This window comes from Pyrus communis, chromosome 8, assembly GCF_041283825.1.
Source record: "Pyrus communis isolate YQ-2024b chromosome 8, ASM4128382v1, whole genome shotgun sequence".
NCBI lineage: Eukaryota > Viridiplantae > Streptophyta > Magnoliopsida > Rosales > Rosaceae > Pyrus > Pyrus communis.
The window spans coordinates 13,167,532-13,185,186 of record NC_142572.1 but is presented as its reverse complement, the minus strand read 5'-3'; the positions used below and the strand labels follow the sequence as shown (position 1 = coordinate 13,185,186).

Below are 17,655 nucleotides of genomic sequence, written 5' to 3'. Positions count from 1 at the left end.
TTAAGAAAATGCGTCATTTTTGTCTATTTTCCAAAAAAAAAAATCGTTTCATTACTCCAAATTGGTGGTTTTTAGTTTTAAATGAGAAAGTAACGAAGGTAAGAAAAAGAAGAAATAAAACCTAATAAAATGCATTATGTTGCAGTCCTATAAATTAGGAATGTGATTGTATAAATCTTTGTAGATCTAGGAATATGTCTTATATTCCTATTTAGAGTTGATTACCTATTAAGAGTTGTAATCCTAAAATGGAAAGGAATTAACCTTCCCTACTACTATAAATAAAGGCACAATGAGGTGGAATAGAACACACCTCACAATTGCACATCTCTCTCTATGCCGCACCTTCCCTCTCTCTTTGGACTCCATAATTGTTCAGTAAATTATGCCTGCAATACATTATCAGCACGCTCTTGACGCTGCGCTAAAGAGAGTTTGATCTTTAATCAGGGGAGTATTACGTTTTAATCATTCTTTTATGATTAATTTAGTATTTTATTGAATTAATCCACATGTTATTGATTCAATTTAATTTTTCTATGTTGAATATGATACAATGCATTAGAGATGCAATTCCGGCTTTCCAAGAAGGATCTTCTACAAATTCAAAGGTTTTTATTGTTTTCTGCCAATTAGATATGCTTAAAATAAAGGAAGATATTTGAAACGATCTTGAAGCATGAAAACATTCCTCATGATGCACAAACCCCCTATGTTTATATTTTCCTTACGATATATATATATATATATATATATTGTATATGTACATATATTTGTCAATATATATACACGTTTCATGCATTACGTAATTTTTGCTATGTGGAATTTGTGAGTCAAAGCATCAAAATAAATTAGAAGCAATTAGGGTTTTTCAAACCCTAAAAAATTAGGGGGGAAAAAAAGATTAAAAATTGGGAAATTTTTTGGCTAAGGCCACGGCCTGGGTTTTTTACTGTTGCAAGACCCGAATGCTTGGGTTCCACACAATTGAGCCTGCAACCTCAATCTGTGCGTCGACCCATCTCACCAGAAGCTAGCACTGCTGGGCTTCATCCATGCCATGATCTGCCTCCAGCAACCCATGTTGCTGGACCTTTGCTTTTCTGGTTTTCCCCACCCCGGCCCACTTCACTGCTGCCTGCAACAGTTTCACCCAACCTGTCAGCCACCCGCTGACTAGGCTTGCATCAGCAACGAGCCTGCATTCAATGGCAAGCTTGTAGCTTGCTTTGTACGCTGGGCTGCACAGCAGCCTTTCCAAGCCCAAATCTCGGCCCGTGGCATTGCAGTAAGCATGCATCTCACTTTGAATGTCATTGGGCTGCCCGATGCAGCCTACCCGAACCCCATTTGGGCCTAATTTATTTGTATGGCCTGCAGCCAACATTAAATAATAAATGGGCCTAGACAAATTTTATTTTGCTTCTACGATTGACCCCGAATAGTTTCGATCTATTGAATTAATTAAAAGTGACCTGCAGTCCATTAATCTGATAATTAATCCAAAATTATTGACCTGGATATCACTTTTGGACATTAACGATTCAATAACTTATTTTTATACTTTGAACCGTTGACGCACTTTCGTAGTCCCGAAACACTCACACTTGAGTTCCTGAAGTAACTCAAATCCACTACACTTAAATCAGCATATCGCATTTTGTGTTCATGTAGGAACCTCACTTTTGTGAACTAAACGTTCATAAACTAAATTGAACCTGTAGTTTCAAATTTAGTGCCTTTGAAATCCGAAGTTTTCATAAAACAATACACCTATGAAAACCTAGCGTTTTTCATGAAAATCATGTCTTAGAACTCGAATGTTCTAACCTTGATGCTTATGGATGATTCATTCTCATAGCACTAATCACAATCTTGTTCCCTCTAATTCAGTGGATTGTCGAACCGTCACACGTTCGATTTTCCTGGTTTGGACATTTCTAATAGAAACCACTTTATGTGAGGTACAAGACATTGCCTGAAGCACACTATGATTACGTCCATAAATTAGTACAATTCTGAAGTTTATAAATTCGATTGAATTTTGACTGGAGAATATTTTTCTCATTCTTCCATGTTTCTAACTCGCTTTTGACGTAGCAGTGTAGAAAGCGGAAGTTTACCAAATTCTCGGATCTGATTACTACCACAAACGTGAGAGAAAGGTATAAACCCAGTTCGGTCAAAACCTATTGAATGGGGGTGCCCTACTTCAGCAGAGGTGCACCGAACAGTAATACTCTACTTCGGTAGGGACCTACCGAACAGACCCCTCCAGCTTCGGCTGAAGCCTACCGAATCCAATTTTGGGTCTGTCTCTCACAATCTAATTTCGAGTTTATTTTTAGAACATATGGTAGAATCAGGGCCTGCCAAGCTGTGGCACCATGCCCGAAGCATGATCCTTGGTACATAAGACCTAAAACTTCAAGAATAAGGGAAAATATTCCTGAACCTTAACCCTGTAGAATCTAGTTACGTCTCAATGGAATGGATCATTGGTTATGCATATGTTCATGCCCCTACCAATGTCATTGAGGAGTACCATTCTTATAGCCAATCTGTGAGACTAATTTTGCTTTACCAAACATCATTGGAAGAGCAGAATTTTGACATGGATGGCCTTGTTAGCCGAATCCCCTTAGTAAACCATTTACTTTGTGAACATTTTTCCATGTTCTTGGATTCAAGTTTGGTGTATGTTTTACTTATGGATAATCTTATTGATATTGTCCTCGAATATGAGTTAATTGAATCATGTTTTAATACATGTGACTCGATTCAATTAAACACGTGATTAGGTAGGAATGTAGGAAAGTTAGTTGTCTAGATGAATGCGATACTACACACACTAACTTTACACCTTTAACAACGACTTCAGGTCTATCCAACCTGACTAAGAGCATTGGCACACTCCTCGTTGTATGAATGGTATTGGATCACCATTTAAGGGACCTTAAATTCTCCCTGTCGTTGAGTTTTTAAGGATATTCGAGATAACAATGTTCATTAATGAAACCAATGAAGAAAATAAAGTGAAATATCTTTGCACCACCTCCAAAAATGAGCCTGAAGCTTTGATTTGGGGCTAATGGGTTGTCTTCTAACTGGAAACACACCACATCTGACCGGCCTAAAGCCGAGTGATTCGAGCAATTTACTTGTTTTGGCACGACCTTTTGGGACACTTAGATTAAACAATGATGCTACGACGCATCTCCTTACCCGAAGTAAGGATCTTATGCCTACAAGCACACGTTGGCAAGCATGCTCATTAGGGAAATTTGATTTCTAAATCATCCTTAGCAATGATACAAAAAGGCTCTCTTTTCACAGTGGATTCAAGGGAATATATGTGGACTAATCCAACCAAAATATAGGCCATATAAATACTTATGATTTTGGTTGATGAATCGACAAACTGTTCACATATTTGTCCGCATAAATTGCTACTAAACCTCCAGGCCGATTAAAGGTTCACCACCCTACTTATCCCTTAAAGTCTGGGAGACTGGATAATGCTGGAGAGTTTATATCAACGATTTTCGATAAAGTATTGCATGTATTTTGGGTTTATAATTGAACATCGAATTCCCATGTTCACCCCAAATAACCTCACCTAACGATCATAAAGCGCAATTTAAATGATCGCCCAGATTTTGGTGAACATACCAAGTTTTCGGTTTTTACCTAGGGCTATGCAATCTTGTACACAGCTATGTTGGTCCGCCTTGAGGCCCATTGCCACCCGACCTATATGATGTTATAGTTGGTTACTGGGTACGAACCTGACGTTTTTCGTATTTACGCATTTGGGTGTGCATTCCATGTGCCAAGTTGCACTGCCGCAACGTACCAACATGGCCCTCAATGAAAGATATGAATCTTTGTCAATTATGATTCTCCTTTACACTAGCTCTCTTAGACCCCTTGCATGCGATCTCTTTACTACTCATTTGCGGGTTGTCACTTTAATGAGACAGTCTTCCAGCCATTAAGGGGATATAAGAACGTCAACATTTCTGGTGAACAACGCAAATTTGCGTCGACATTGCCCATTATGTCTTATCTCGATCCCCATGCAGGGGTGTGTCGCCCCTGTTAGATAGTCTGGTATACCGCCGGATAAAGAATCAATCTGTCTTGGCCTGGAGCATGACAGATCACTCAGTTCGTAGGATTCACTTCCTTAGAAAAGGAAGACACGGCACAATAATGAAACCATACTTGATGGCTGTCTCAAATCATTTTCATCTCATGAGATTATTCCGGATTACTCCTGAGACTTTAAGTTCTTGGTCTAGTATACTAGTTTGGATTAGCTAAATGGAATTGAAATGAGATTACCATCGATGATGTTTTTACTTATATGGTAGCTACCAACATAAATGAAAAACGATGATATCAAACTATGTTCCATTGATTAAGTGACAACGTAGAACTGATTGGATAGCCAAAATAATAATCCTCAAATTCTTTACCAAAGTGTGTTTGGATCTGTCGTTCCTACACTGCCCAAGGTAACCCTGTTGTGTTACAAGTGGGAAAGGAAGCATTATGAGATGAATGAAATAGTGTGATATGATGCACGCCTTACGGTGCAAGGTTTCTCTCAAAACATCTTGTGATTAATAGCAGCATGATGAAATGTGGTTAGCGTTTTCTCCATATGGATATAGATACGGAGATTTACATGTAAGTTCCTAAAGAATTACATGGACTAGTTCAAATAGTTCCAAGACCACGGAACACTCTCTTAACTTGTTTGAGGCGTTCACTTACAATCTGACAGATGTGGTATACCCGTCTAAGTGATTATTTTATACCCTTGCATGTTAAACTATGAAGTCTTATTTCGAATTTCTAGAGTTACAATTTATGTTGTTGACACGAATCTCACTAAGACTCTAGAAGAGTTTGAGAAAACTGTCTTGCACCTAAAGATGGAATTTGAGATGAATGATCTTAGGAAAATTCATTTATGCCTTGACCTAAAGTTCAAGCATTGTTTTGATACTACCTTGGTCTACCAGTCGAACTATAACCCAAATGTGTTACCTTTGAGTATACCTATGATCGTCCATACGTTATATGCAAATGAGACCCTTGAAGAAGTTATGGAATCTGAAATTCCATATCTAAAGTTCAACTTTGCACTTTGTTGTACTTAGCTCATTGTATTAGACAGGATATCTCATTTGTTGTTGATCTATTAGTAAAGATACAGCACCACACCTACACGCAACCACTGAATTGCTATTAAAGACGTACCCTAAAGGTACTACGAAGGCAATCTCAGTGGATCCAACCCCCTTGATCCTCGAAATGATGCTTGCCTTGTTTGTTATTCTGACGAAGGTTACTTATCAAACCTGAACAAGGAAAATCCTCAAATGATTATGTCTTTACTGTTAGGGATATCGCAATATCTTGGAGGCCCACAATATGACCTTAGTTGCGAAATCTTCGAATTGTTCCAAGACTCACCTTACTTCACTACGCCACAAGTGAGACATGGTTTGGAGTTCATGTTAAGCATATTCGAAGTACTTGCTGTTTTCATCCATCGTTAAGTCCCAACGACGATCCATGAAGATTATGCCACATGTAACCACCTGACCAAGCCATGATACATCAATGAAGTCAACACCAAGACATATTGTGTCTACATCTACATCAGCAAAGCATCAGAAGATTGAAGTCATGCAAGCCGATCCCAGACAATCTTGCCGACCTCTACATGACGTCACTGCCGAAGTCAACCTTCCAGAAGCTTGTCTGAAGAATTGGTATACCTAACTATTCATATGCAATGTTTGTATTTCTCATTTGGAAATTCTGTCAAACTCAAATGGAGTATCCAGAAGTATACTCATTTGATCTTAATGTACTCTTTTTCCCTACGATTAGGAGCATTTTTCCCACTGGGTTTTTGCTACCTAACTAGGTTTTAACGAGGCACCCATCTTAGGATGATCATACCCTTACCCTTGTGAGCTCTTCTACTTACGTCCAAAAGACGTATAGTTTTGACTTAATGCAACTTCTCACTTTTCTCCTTAGTCTATGAGTGTTTTCCCACCTTGGGTTTTACCATAGTAAGGTTTTGTAAGTTTTACTTTTTTATGCATTCTTCCGTTCATATGAGACTCACATTCGCTCATTGTGCCGACAACTTTATCAATTATACTTGCTTCATCGCTGAAGACCTGATGTGTCATTTACTTAAGTATTTACACATTCAAGGAGGAATGTTGCAGTCCTATTTGCTAAGGAAGGTGATTATGTAAATCCTTGTAGATCTAAGAATATCTCTTATATTCCTATTAGGAGTTGATTACCTATTAAGAGTTGTAATCCTAAAAGGGTAAGGAATTAATCTTCCCTACTACCATAAATAAAGGCATAATGGGGTGGAATAGAACACACCTCACAATTACACATATCTCTCTTCTCTCTCTATGCCGCACCTTCCCTCTCTCTGGCCTCCATAATTGTTCAGTAATTTATGCCTACAACGCATGAGATTGATTTTTCGTTTCTAAAAAAGAATGCACATAGTAATTAATTATATATAGTAAAATACGTTATAAATTAATGGCTTGTTTGGAATAGTTTGTTTGGAAGTGCTTTTAAAATGACTGAAAACGCTTTTGATGAAAATATTTTTGAAGCCGATCCTTAGTAAAAATTCAATTGGATCATAGAAATTACTTGAAGTGCTTCTTACAAGAAGCTCATGTCTGATACTTCTTCCAAAAAGCACTTAAAGTGTTTTTGGAATCCAAAATAATTTTCATCAAAAACGTTTTCAATCATTTTAAATGCAATTCCAAATGAACAGCATTTGTTAATTTAAAAAGTTACTATTCTTATATTGTGCCCGATTGAAATTTATTAAATTAAAAAGAGTTACTCTTCTCAGACTGAACCCGATTGAAATCTTATTCAGCATTGATTGACATAAAATAAATCTTAGAGTAACTGCATATCGTACTAAAATGGGTGGTATGGGGTTTGAATACAGGTCGGCAAAGGCAAACAATGGTTGGGATCTTAGCCATTGGAGAGCCTAATGAGACTTTGGAACTCTCATCATGTGGACAAGCAAGGAGGCGAGTGACGGGAGAAGAGGGAGAAGAGGGAGGATAGACTAGCTATGACGTGTCGGAAGATAATTATCTAGTTATAAAATAAATTAAAAACTTAAAAGATGATTGGTTAAAATAATAATTTATTGTGAAATTAACTGCTTACAAGTTCGGCTTAATTGTGGACAATTTGGACGAACATTTGTATGAATGAGGTTGCAAAATTGACGTAAAAATAATGCCTTTGGACGTTTCAAATATACAAGAATTTCGAATGCTTTTTCAAAACAAGTGTAATTGTTTTTTCCCCATTCAAACAAACACAGTTGCTTGAATTAATTTGAAATTTATAAGTAATCTTTTAATTAAATTTTAACCAAGTTAGTACAGTCCAAGAGATCCAAAAACCAAGACCCCCAAAAGCTAAGACCCTAGTCTTTGATTAATGAAATATATATTTATTTTATATATTTTAATTCATCAATAGGGATCGCAATTCTAATCACTAAACTCGATAACTGTGGATAACCGTCCGAATGGATTAGATTTGGATATGAAAATTCGGGTATATTTTGGGTATGGGAAAAACCGTGAATATTATTCGGTTATGGTTTTGGATATGGTTATAGGGATCCCCAATCCATATCCATACCCGAATCCGAACCGAATAATATATAATATAGTTATTCATAATATTAAAGTATTAATACACACACACACACCCACGCATATGTATATTCATTATTCGCCAAATCCCTTACTTTGAGTGTAAATACAAAAATTGCATTATGTGAGTTGCATTTTGTGGGAAAGTTCATAAGTTTTGATATGAATCAAAATTTATGAGAATTCAATGGTACTTATGGGTGATATCAAAGATCGGCCAACATGATCAATGTTTAACTTTAATTTTTATGCTCCACAAGATCCATTCTTTAAATTATTTTATACATCAAATATTTTATGACGAAATTAATATTTACTAAGTTATCATGCGTTAATTGAACGAATATATTTTTTGTATTGAAAAAGATGGGACATATCCGTTAACCGATGGGGAATCCGTTATCTCGTGAGTATGGTTATGGATAATACCCGATGGTTAATTTGCGGTTATGGATATAGTTAATTTTCGTGATTATGGGCGGGGCGTGCTTTGAAATTTTAGGGGCCGACCGGGTCCAAATGTATAGAAAAACGGGTATCTAGACTGGCCCGTTTGTAATTGTAATGGATGGATGAGATTGAAGAGTAACCTACATCCAATCTGAACCGTTAGTTTTACCTTAAGAGCTATCCGACAAAATCACACCATCAGACACCACATTCTCTCCATCACTCCTCATCCTGCTCGACTGCAATAGTGCCTCCCAGATTGCCATTCACCATAAGCTCAACGTTAATCTACATCATCTAAAACTTCAACGCCTAAAACTCCAACGACGACACCGTCTACAAATCAGGTCCAACGCCTGCATCGTCTGCAACTCAGGTCCACGGGTGACGCCGCAATCGATCTCGCCAATCACAAAATCTCGATGCCGATCTGCGCATTTTATGCCTTCTGCACCTTCCTTCATGAACCAATCTACAAGTCTTTCAGGTTCTGGTTGGTGTTCATCTGGCGAGGTGGGTCTTCACCTCTTTTGCCGTTTCTTCTTCTTCTTCAAAGCCTTCACGAGCACTCATTCTCTACTCCAAGCCCAGATGTTGTTTATGCGATGGCCTCAAAGAAAAACTTGAGGCCACTATCTTACTTTCCGGCCCTGATTCCCTCCACAACATCGATTTTCAGGTGAGGTATATTATGAGCAATCCAGAGTGAGAAAGAGCTTACCAGTATGATATACCTGTTTTGGCCAGAGTGTTATCTAATGACACTGAGGAAACTCTACCCAGATTATCTCCTCGCCTCGCGCCATCGTCGTCAATCGGAGTCGAGAGACAAAGACCTTGATTTGGGATTGGGAGAGATAAGCAAGAGATACGGGGACCACCACCTTCACCGATTCACCACCGTTCAACTGTTGGTGTGAGTAGAGGGAGCAATTTGGAACAGTGGAACGTTTTGGAGCTCTGTATCAAAAAAAAAGAGTAATTAAACTTGTCCCGAACTACCTCGTTTCAAACAGTATAGGTTAGGTCCGATTCCCAAACTCAAAATCCTTTTACCCGATTCGACCCGCCCCGGTATTGTTTAAAACGGGTACGATCCGGTTAGTCCAAAATTGGGCCCAGCCCTAGAATTTACCAGGTGAAAGTTCTATTCTTCCGTCTCGCTACACCATTATGTTGTGATGTATACATACACCATTCTTGAGACCCAATATCCTTGCATTACCCAATAGGCTTATTCGGTGGCCCATAAAACGACCCGATTTAGGACCCGACCCAAAACGACGACGTGTCAACTCTGGAGTCATCATAGCCATAGCCACCCCAACATCGCAGCCCTCAGAAACTCGACGATTCGTCCAGAAACTCAGCCTAGAGAGAGAAAGAGATAGAGAGCAAGAGAGGGAGAAGGCAAAAATGGCGTTGTTGCTGAAATCTTTGGTGGATCCAAGGAAGAACTGGTTCGCCCGCCAGCACATGAAGGCCGTCTCCCAACGCCTCCGCCATTACGGTACACCTCCTCTTTCACAAACCCTATCTTCTTTCTCTCTCTCTATATGTATCTGTGTATGTATAGACCGATTTGATTGGATTAGATTTGAACTATGCTAAATTGGTAATGAAAATTTAGGGCTTCGATACGACGATCTGTACGATCCCTACTACGATTTGGACATAAAGGAGGCTCTGAGTCGTCTGCCGAGGGAGATTGTGGACGCTCGTAACCAGCGCCTGAAGCGCGCCATGGACCTCTCCATGAAGCACGAATACCTCCCCGAGCATCTTCAGGTGCCTTTTGCTTTTACCTCTTTTCATTTCACTTATTAATTTCGTTTCAAGAATCGAATCCCTAATTTGATTGGTACCGGATTGTCTTATGAGAAATTTGATTCCAATTTTGCATTTTTATGATCGATAATGATTTAATACGACTCAAAACAGAATCATGAATGATATAATGTTAATTGGAAGCAAAGATTGTGTATTTCGAATGGTTATGTTAACGATTCTATCATTTTTTGTGAATTTGTATGCATATTGTAGTAGTGTGCGTAGAGTCTTGTGTTTGAATGTGTTTTCCGATGCATATTGTAAAGTTCGTGTTCACCGTATATTTGTATACTGTTGAAATGGCATTGTAAACAACTGCCTTTGTTTTGCTATTTTGCAGGCACAGCAAACACCATTCAGGAGCTACCTTCAGGAAATGCTGGCTCTGGTAAGTACCGTTCATTTTCTCCTTCACTACAATTATTTCTTGGTTGCTTCAGCTTGTGTTTGTATCGTCATCCATGAAGCTCCTAAGTCCTATATACCAACTGTGTTTGATTGTCTAACGAAAACATAAAATTTCCGGTGACTCTTTATTTTTTGAAACAAGTTCATGGGGAAGAGTACTTTGTGTATCACATTTTCATTTGTTTACATGAAACATTCATTTGTTTACATGAAGGGTATTTTTGTACATGTATTTTGCTAATTTGCTACATGTGTGTAACTTGGCGATGGAAAAAAATTTCAGTTTCCCTTTTTGTTATGGTTTCTGTTCTCTGACATGCCCTTGACAGAAGACATTGAATAACCAATATAGAGATTGATTTGAAATTGATGGATGTTGTACTGCTTAATATGTTAGGTACGTTATTTGTCAGAAACTGCTTAATTATGCATATGTCTGCAGGTCAAGAGGGAGAGAGAAGAGCGTGAGGCTTTGGGAGCTTTGCCACTCTATCAGCGCACCATTCCATAAGTATGTTATTGCTTCTTGTAGCTATTTCTCTGTTGGAACGAGTCTTGGGATGAAATGTTAGCATTGTTTATGATAGATGTTTCAATACCTAAGGGAAGATTGTGTTCTGTCCTAGAAGCTTTTCCAAATTGTTGGCCATTTGAGGATCCAAATTGAGACTTACTTCATGGTTGTCATATTCTGGGAGTCTGTTTTCCAATAATAATGTGTGATCCAACTTTCAACTTTAATACGTTTGATTGCAATAAGCTGCTTTCTCTACAACGGTTCTTGAATTCTTTCTATAATGCTCATTTTTTGCCTTATACTCGTTTTGAGTAAAATATGATTGGATCAAAATGGATTTGAGTTTTGCTGTTTCTCTCAGTACCTATGTTTGCCTTCTTTATAGCCACCAAGAATGGTTGCCTAGGTTTTGGTGCCCTTTATTATTTCTGTAGGCTGTAGCAAGGTTATTGTTGGCTATGAAATGCAGTGGAAGGATGACTTATGATGGGTATTTTACCCCCTGCAAAAGTAGGGATAAAAATACTTAAAAATACTTGCAAGAGTACAAGGTTGTCGTAGTATAGTAGCTCAAGCAAGGTCGTTTTCTACAGGGATTGAATGAATAATTTATGTTTAAAACCAACTCTTAATTAATTATTGAAAACAAAGTTTGAAAAATGTTGATTCTAGAATTAATATAATAAAAATAAATTTTAAAATAAAACAATTAAAGAAATTAACTAGAGAACAATTTAATGAAAGTCAATTTCTAAAACCTAGGGTTCAGTCGTCATCCTAACAATCTTACGTAGTTCTTCTAATTCCTTATGAATTACACATGCATATTTCGAAAGTTAGGTTTTCCTAAAGTATGCCCTACTTGGAACCTCCAACATAGAACGTATATCTAACATGCAACTCGTCCATGGCGTCTAGATCAAATGTGAACATGCAAGACTCATTAAGTTTTGTGAAAACCTTTTGAAAAACCATACAACCCTTAAGATGTGTCGTCCATTCTAAAAAGTTACACATATTAACCACAATAAGCCAGCGCCAATTTCAGGAACAGCCCTCTGCCAAAATTGCATCAAATTACTTTTCTAAATATCCTAATGGTGGCCAATCATCAAGACAAATAGATAGTTTAAAGCACAGTGATTAATAATTCAAAACTTGCATGCATAATATCATAAGTAAATTGAAAAGAAACTACATATTCTTGCTAAGGCTTGTGGCCTTGCCCTAGCAAACAAAACTAGTTACTAACAACCATAAAACAAAATATTATTAAAAACATAGATAGAAAACACTTTGAAAATAAACTTGAATAGCTCTCTAAAGCCAAAGTATTGCGTTCTCCCCCCTTTGTTTGTTGCGCAAAGAATCCTAATGGCTAACAAGCTTTATTTATACTACTAGAAAATAAAACCCTACCTTGAAAAGGTGTTATAATAAAACTAGGAAACATAATTAAATGATAAAACAGAAAATAAAAGGTTTCCTATTTGAACTAGAATTCGGAGTTCTCAGAAAATCACATTTTTGACCGACCAAATCAACTCCGATTTGGTCCCAAAATGTCTCTTTTGAAAGCTGAAGACGTCCCCTACAAATCCTCAGAAGGAATCTTCCTCAAAATATGCCATCTTGACCTCCAAAATACCCAAAACGTCCAAAAACATTAATCTAGGAAAGCTGCGCGCTGGACCTTTATTTCATATTCACGGTCAAACGACTTGGTAGAAAAATCTGGAATTTTGACACAATCATCTTGAAAGGCACACGAACATCTTCCAATTAGAATCACTCCAAAATTCATCCGTTTGATCACTTTTTGCTTCAGAGGAAGTCGAATGTCCTATATTGAAAATATATAACAAAGTATCAAAATTCTACAAAAATAACTAATAAATTAATACTAAAATTAAGGTAAAATATATAGTATAATATCGACTCATCAACTTACATGGCACAAGGTCATGTTGGTTGTGCACTACTACTCGTGTCATGTAAGTTGCTTTGTGCTAGGAGCGGTTCCGAAATGTGGATGTGGATGTTGATTGCTTACAATTTTATAGTTCAAAATTGAGCAATTACATCAAATTTTAAATTGCCAAGAATGATAGTTTTGCTATTATATTTTCGCCCTGGGTATTTAGGTTTGAAAAATGTGTAGTTGAAGATGGTTTCTGTGTGTGAGCCATGGAAACTCCTCCCGTGGGCCTAAGTGTACATACAATTTATTTGGGCTTGGTGAAACAAAATGGTTTAGATAGCAATGACGACCTTTCAATTGACAATTTTTTTTCCTCACGTTCTACTTAACCCTAAGGGCGTCGAGTTGAAAGTGTGCAAAGGTTTGGAACACCTAATTCAGCGTCGAACCTCCAATTCTACCTTTGCTTTGGCGTACATTTGACTTCCGAGACAAATGTACGTCTCATGTGGAACAGGCCTACATGTTCCACATGGCCTACATGGAGAGAGGGATTAGTCCACCATTAATTTGTGGTGGGATACTTTCTATATTTAAAAAAATATATATATGGAAGGACATTTTGTGTCATGATATTGTTATATCGATAATTAATTGATGCATATAACTGAAAATTTGGTTAAGTCAAGTTGGCTAAAGTAGTAATCCTCCTCTTCACACGGTATAGAAGGCGTGGTGGCGATTTTTTAAGTGAATCAGATTAGAATCCAAGGTTTCAGTTCCAACATTATGACTTTAGGACTGGAAATTGTCTATGAAAGTTATGTTCCAAAAGGTTTAGGACCACTGGCGGAGCCACATTAAGGGCTACCCTCGGCTATAGCCCAGGTAGCTTTCAATGAAAATTGAAATTTTATAAGTAATTTCTATTGATTTTCGAATGTAGCCCGACATATATTTAGTTACTGATCCGAATTATCTCACTTTATTATATAAAATTACGTAATATAGTTTACAAACGATCTTTTTTTTCTTACATCCTTTTCTCTTCGCTTGGATTTGTTTGAATCTTAACACTTATTTGTTTGATAACAAATATTCCTGGCTCACCTTGTGAAATTTTTCTTAAGCTAAGTGATATTGTGAAAAATACAGTATCAAGTTTCTTTGTTTATAAAGATTTAAATCTTTAAACCAGTCCATCCGGTAAAAAATTTCTGACTCTGCCATTGTTTAGGACTGACCTCGAGCCAAGGCAAAGGCCCGGTGACTGAGATGTTCAGTTTGTGGTTTTCATTTTGGGAAAAAGAAGTTATGGTCATCTACGTTGGAACTAGATGACACTTTGGGGGTCCAGTTTTGCTCACTTCCCCTAACTCTTGCAATATAACCACCTCACTTTGGGGCTCCAGAATCATGCAAGGTCTCTAAAAAAACTGGCTGTGATCAGTCTATGCATTGCATTCCGATAGGAGGAGAATTTGTTAAGGTATTAAAGATCCCCATCTATTATTTAAGAGCATCTCAAATAGAGAGATGAAAATTTGGAATCTTATCTGCCATTGAAGAGCTTTCTATCTAAGAAAAAATTCAGGGCATTTTGCATCTTCTGTTGGAGATGCTCTAATAAAGGATGTTATGTTAGCATGTTCATTTCTTCATGCATGTATGAGCTCATTTTGACATAATCAAAAGTCTAGATTAATTATTTAATTTTTAGACACATCATTGGGCTGATGAAATTGGGTACTAGACGGAATATCCTGCAAATAAAAATTAACTTTGCACAGTAGACTAGTCAAACGAGCTAGTCAATTAGTTACAAGTTAGTCAGTGATATAAAGTGCAGTTGTAAGAACAAAACCTAACTGACCAGTACGTTCAACTAATCAGAGTTTGCTCAGATTAGTTTCACAACAATTTCCTAAGCTTGAACACATTTATATATCGGGTCATTATGCAAACAGCAATAACAAAGCAATTATGAATTAAAGTATGTTGGATTGACTAGTTAAGCTCACCAATTAACTAAGTACAGACTAGTCAGTTAATCAAACGCAAATCTACGGATCAAACTTAGTTCACTACAAGTTATCTTAGTCAACAACAAATCAGTTCATTGCTCATAATATGCAGTGTAAACTTAGTCTCTAACAAATATCAAATAACAATTCATAGGATGAATGAAACATATAAAAGTAAATAAGATATGTGGACAAGCTTAAGAGACAAAAAACGCAAGAAGTTTTTGGCCGAAAAAAACCCACATTTGGGTTAAAAAAAAAAACTGGGGACTCTCCACTGAGTCCAATCCACTAGTGAAATCAATATTCTTACAAAGTAACCACACAAACTCAATTCCGAGATCCTAATCTACAAAGCAGCTTGTACCTTTATACAACCTTACCTTTCATGCGATGGATTCCTTTGGTCTTCACAAAGTGGTAGCTCCTCCTGAGCTCTTCACCCTGTGGCACCGAAATCAAATCAACTTATGCAAATGATGTTATGATGAAGTTGATGCAAATCTAGATTCGATGTCTAGTCAGTTTCACCAGTCAAACATTTGAAAGATGAAACTGACGCGAATCCAAAAAGAGGTCTGTTAAAAGATTTGAAACTTGAAAAACTTGACCACAAACTTAAAACAAAATCACAATGACCATGCTACCTAATATGCAACAATTTGGGTGTTTAATGCATGAGTGTGATTTTTTGGCTAGGGTTTCTAATGAGGAACTCAAGGAGGCAGCTCACAACTAAAACAACTCTTTTCTGAAAATGTAAAACTCTTGCCAAAACAAATGAGCATATAAAACGAATTAAGCAAGCAATTTCAAAGATAGGTTTAGAAATATTCAATGAAGAACATTACACATAAAATATGTTTAATGCTCCTAGGAGATCTGAGATGGAGATGAAAAATAAAGCTTTCAAAAATTTTCCAATCTCAAACCCCAAAACAAATGAACCCTAGATTAGCTTTTAAAGAGGGCTTGATGTTTAGACAAAAAAGAGGACCATAAAAGCCACGTGTCATGTGCAAAATCAATCTGGAAAGATCTAGGGTTGAAAAGCCATTTTCGAGAAAAAGTTTTTAGATGGCCCACGTGGGTTGTCTTAAAGTGTGTGCCCAACTCACATGAAAACAACAAAAAGTTTTGACGAGCCGGAACCACTAGACAGAATAAACTGGAAATAATAGCGTGAAATGCATATGAATGAACAAACTTTTGATGTGAGAAGTTAAGCTCTTGAAATGATATTTCCAGTAGCAAGATCCCAAAATAACATTTTAACCCTAAATCTAACTAGAGCATGATGGTACAATTTACAATATTTGACAAGGGAAACCAAACAATAAATCTAGACTTCACATTTCAGAATAATAGTATTCCAGAGTAAGGGAGGTGCATGTTAAAATCTCAATACTACTTAGGTATGGTTTAGGGTTGAGGTGATTTTAAAAAAAACTGGTATGAAAAAAAGCTAGGAGAGTTTTTGGTGTTTGGTAAACACCCCAAACCAGCTTTTTTTCAAAGTTTCAGATGAAAAAAAGCTAAAAAGTGGAAGCTGCAAAAAGCAGCTTCAAAAAGTGGCTTATTTTCAAAGTTTCTCCTAATTCCTCACACTTTCAAGAGGAAGAACAACATCGCCACGTCCCGGCGACCCAGCTCCAATCCGTTGATCAAGAATTGCAAATCGACGGCCCGATCATCCATTTCTTCATCACCGCCTTTCTCTTCCCCTTCATTGCTTTCTCCGTCGCCATCTTTGCCTCAAGCTCTGTCATCAAAAATGGTGAATTTCTCAACCTTGAACGTGAGGCTGGAGCGCACAATTTCAGAAACCCTTGTCCCGTAAGTTCCATTAAACCCTAATTTGGAGGTGGAGTGAGAGGAGGATGAGAAAATGAGGATTGGGGCGATCCGATTAGGGCCGAAAAAGGAGCGAGCGTCGTCGTCATCGCCGGATAAGAAATCGTCATCTAAGGTTTTGATGTAGGTGAGGTGAAGAAATGGGCGGTGTCGGCGGCGAAGAGAGATCGGAGAAGGGGACTTAGTTGGAGATCTGGGAGAGTGGTGGTTGGTATTGTCGGCACCAGCAAGGTCGAGGCAGGAGATGAGGGATTTGAGAGAAGGGTCGCGGTAGACGAAGGAGGTGAGGAGGTGGGTCCCATTTTCGACGACCGTGCGAAAGTAGAAGACGAGGAAGGAGAGGAAGACGAAGGTGAAGAGGTTGCCAGCGAACGACGTCGTGGCTTGTCATAGCACATCTAGTATTATACCTTTTTGGTCATTTCACACAGTCACAACTATTTTACAAAAAAGTTTACCAAACACTATCATATTGCTTTTTTTTTTTTTTTTTTCCAAAAGCACTTTTACAAAAAAGATTACCAAACACTCTGCTGCATTATTTCACAGCTGCTTATTCTCACAACATAGCAGAAGCAGTTTTTTTTCAAAACACGGCGATACCAAGTCAGCCCTTAGTCCTTCTGGGCATGAAATATTTAAATTTTGAATTAATTAAATACAAAATAATCATGGTTAATTTTTTAAACATGTGACACTATTATGAAGAGGACTTAGAGGATAATGCTACACTAGAAATATGTACGATGAGCAAAAATGGAAATGATTCGGCCTTGTGCAAGAATTCAACTTTTTCTTTCAAATTAAGGGATAAAATAATTTTTTTGAGAAAACACTTTTTTTCACATTAGAATTATTTAGTTGACGCGGATTGGAATACCTGATTAGGGAACT

The 17,655-nt window shown here is 37.4% G+C and overlaps 1 protein-coding gene and 1 long non-coding RNA gene across 2 annotated transcripts; one reads left to right on the top strand and one right to left on the bottom strand.

Moving 5' to 3' along the window:
* Window positions 1-9,156: 9,156 nt before the first annotated feature.
* Window positions 9,157-11,220, top strand: LOC137717517 (cytochrome b-c1 complex subunit 7-2, mitochondrial). The gene is made up of 4 exons (XM_068456905.2): window positions 9,157-9,717; window positions 9,838-9,995; window positions 10,378-10,425; window positions 10,888-11,220. The coding sequence occupies exons 1-4, from the start codon at window positions 9,624-9,626 to the stop codon at window positions 10,954-10,956; spliced, it is 369 nt and encodes a 122-aa protein (XP_068313006.2). The 5' UTR covers window positions 9,157-9,623; the 3' UTR covers window positions 10,957-11,220.
* A 990-nt stretch (window positions 11,221-12,210) lies between these two features.
* LOC148695124 (uncharacterized) lies at window positions 12,211-15,842 on the bottom strand. The gene is made up of 2 exons (XR_015965700.1): window positions 15,291-15,842; window positions 12,211-12,805 (listed from the first exon to the last, which is right to left on the bottom strand). It is a non-coding gene; the product is annotated as an uncharacterized LOC148695124 (long non-coding RNA).
* Between the last annotated feature and the right edge of the window lie 1,813 nt (window positions 15,843-17,655).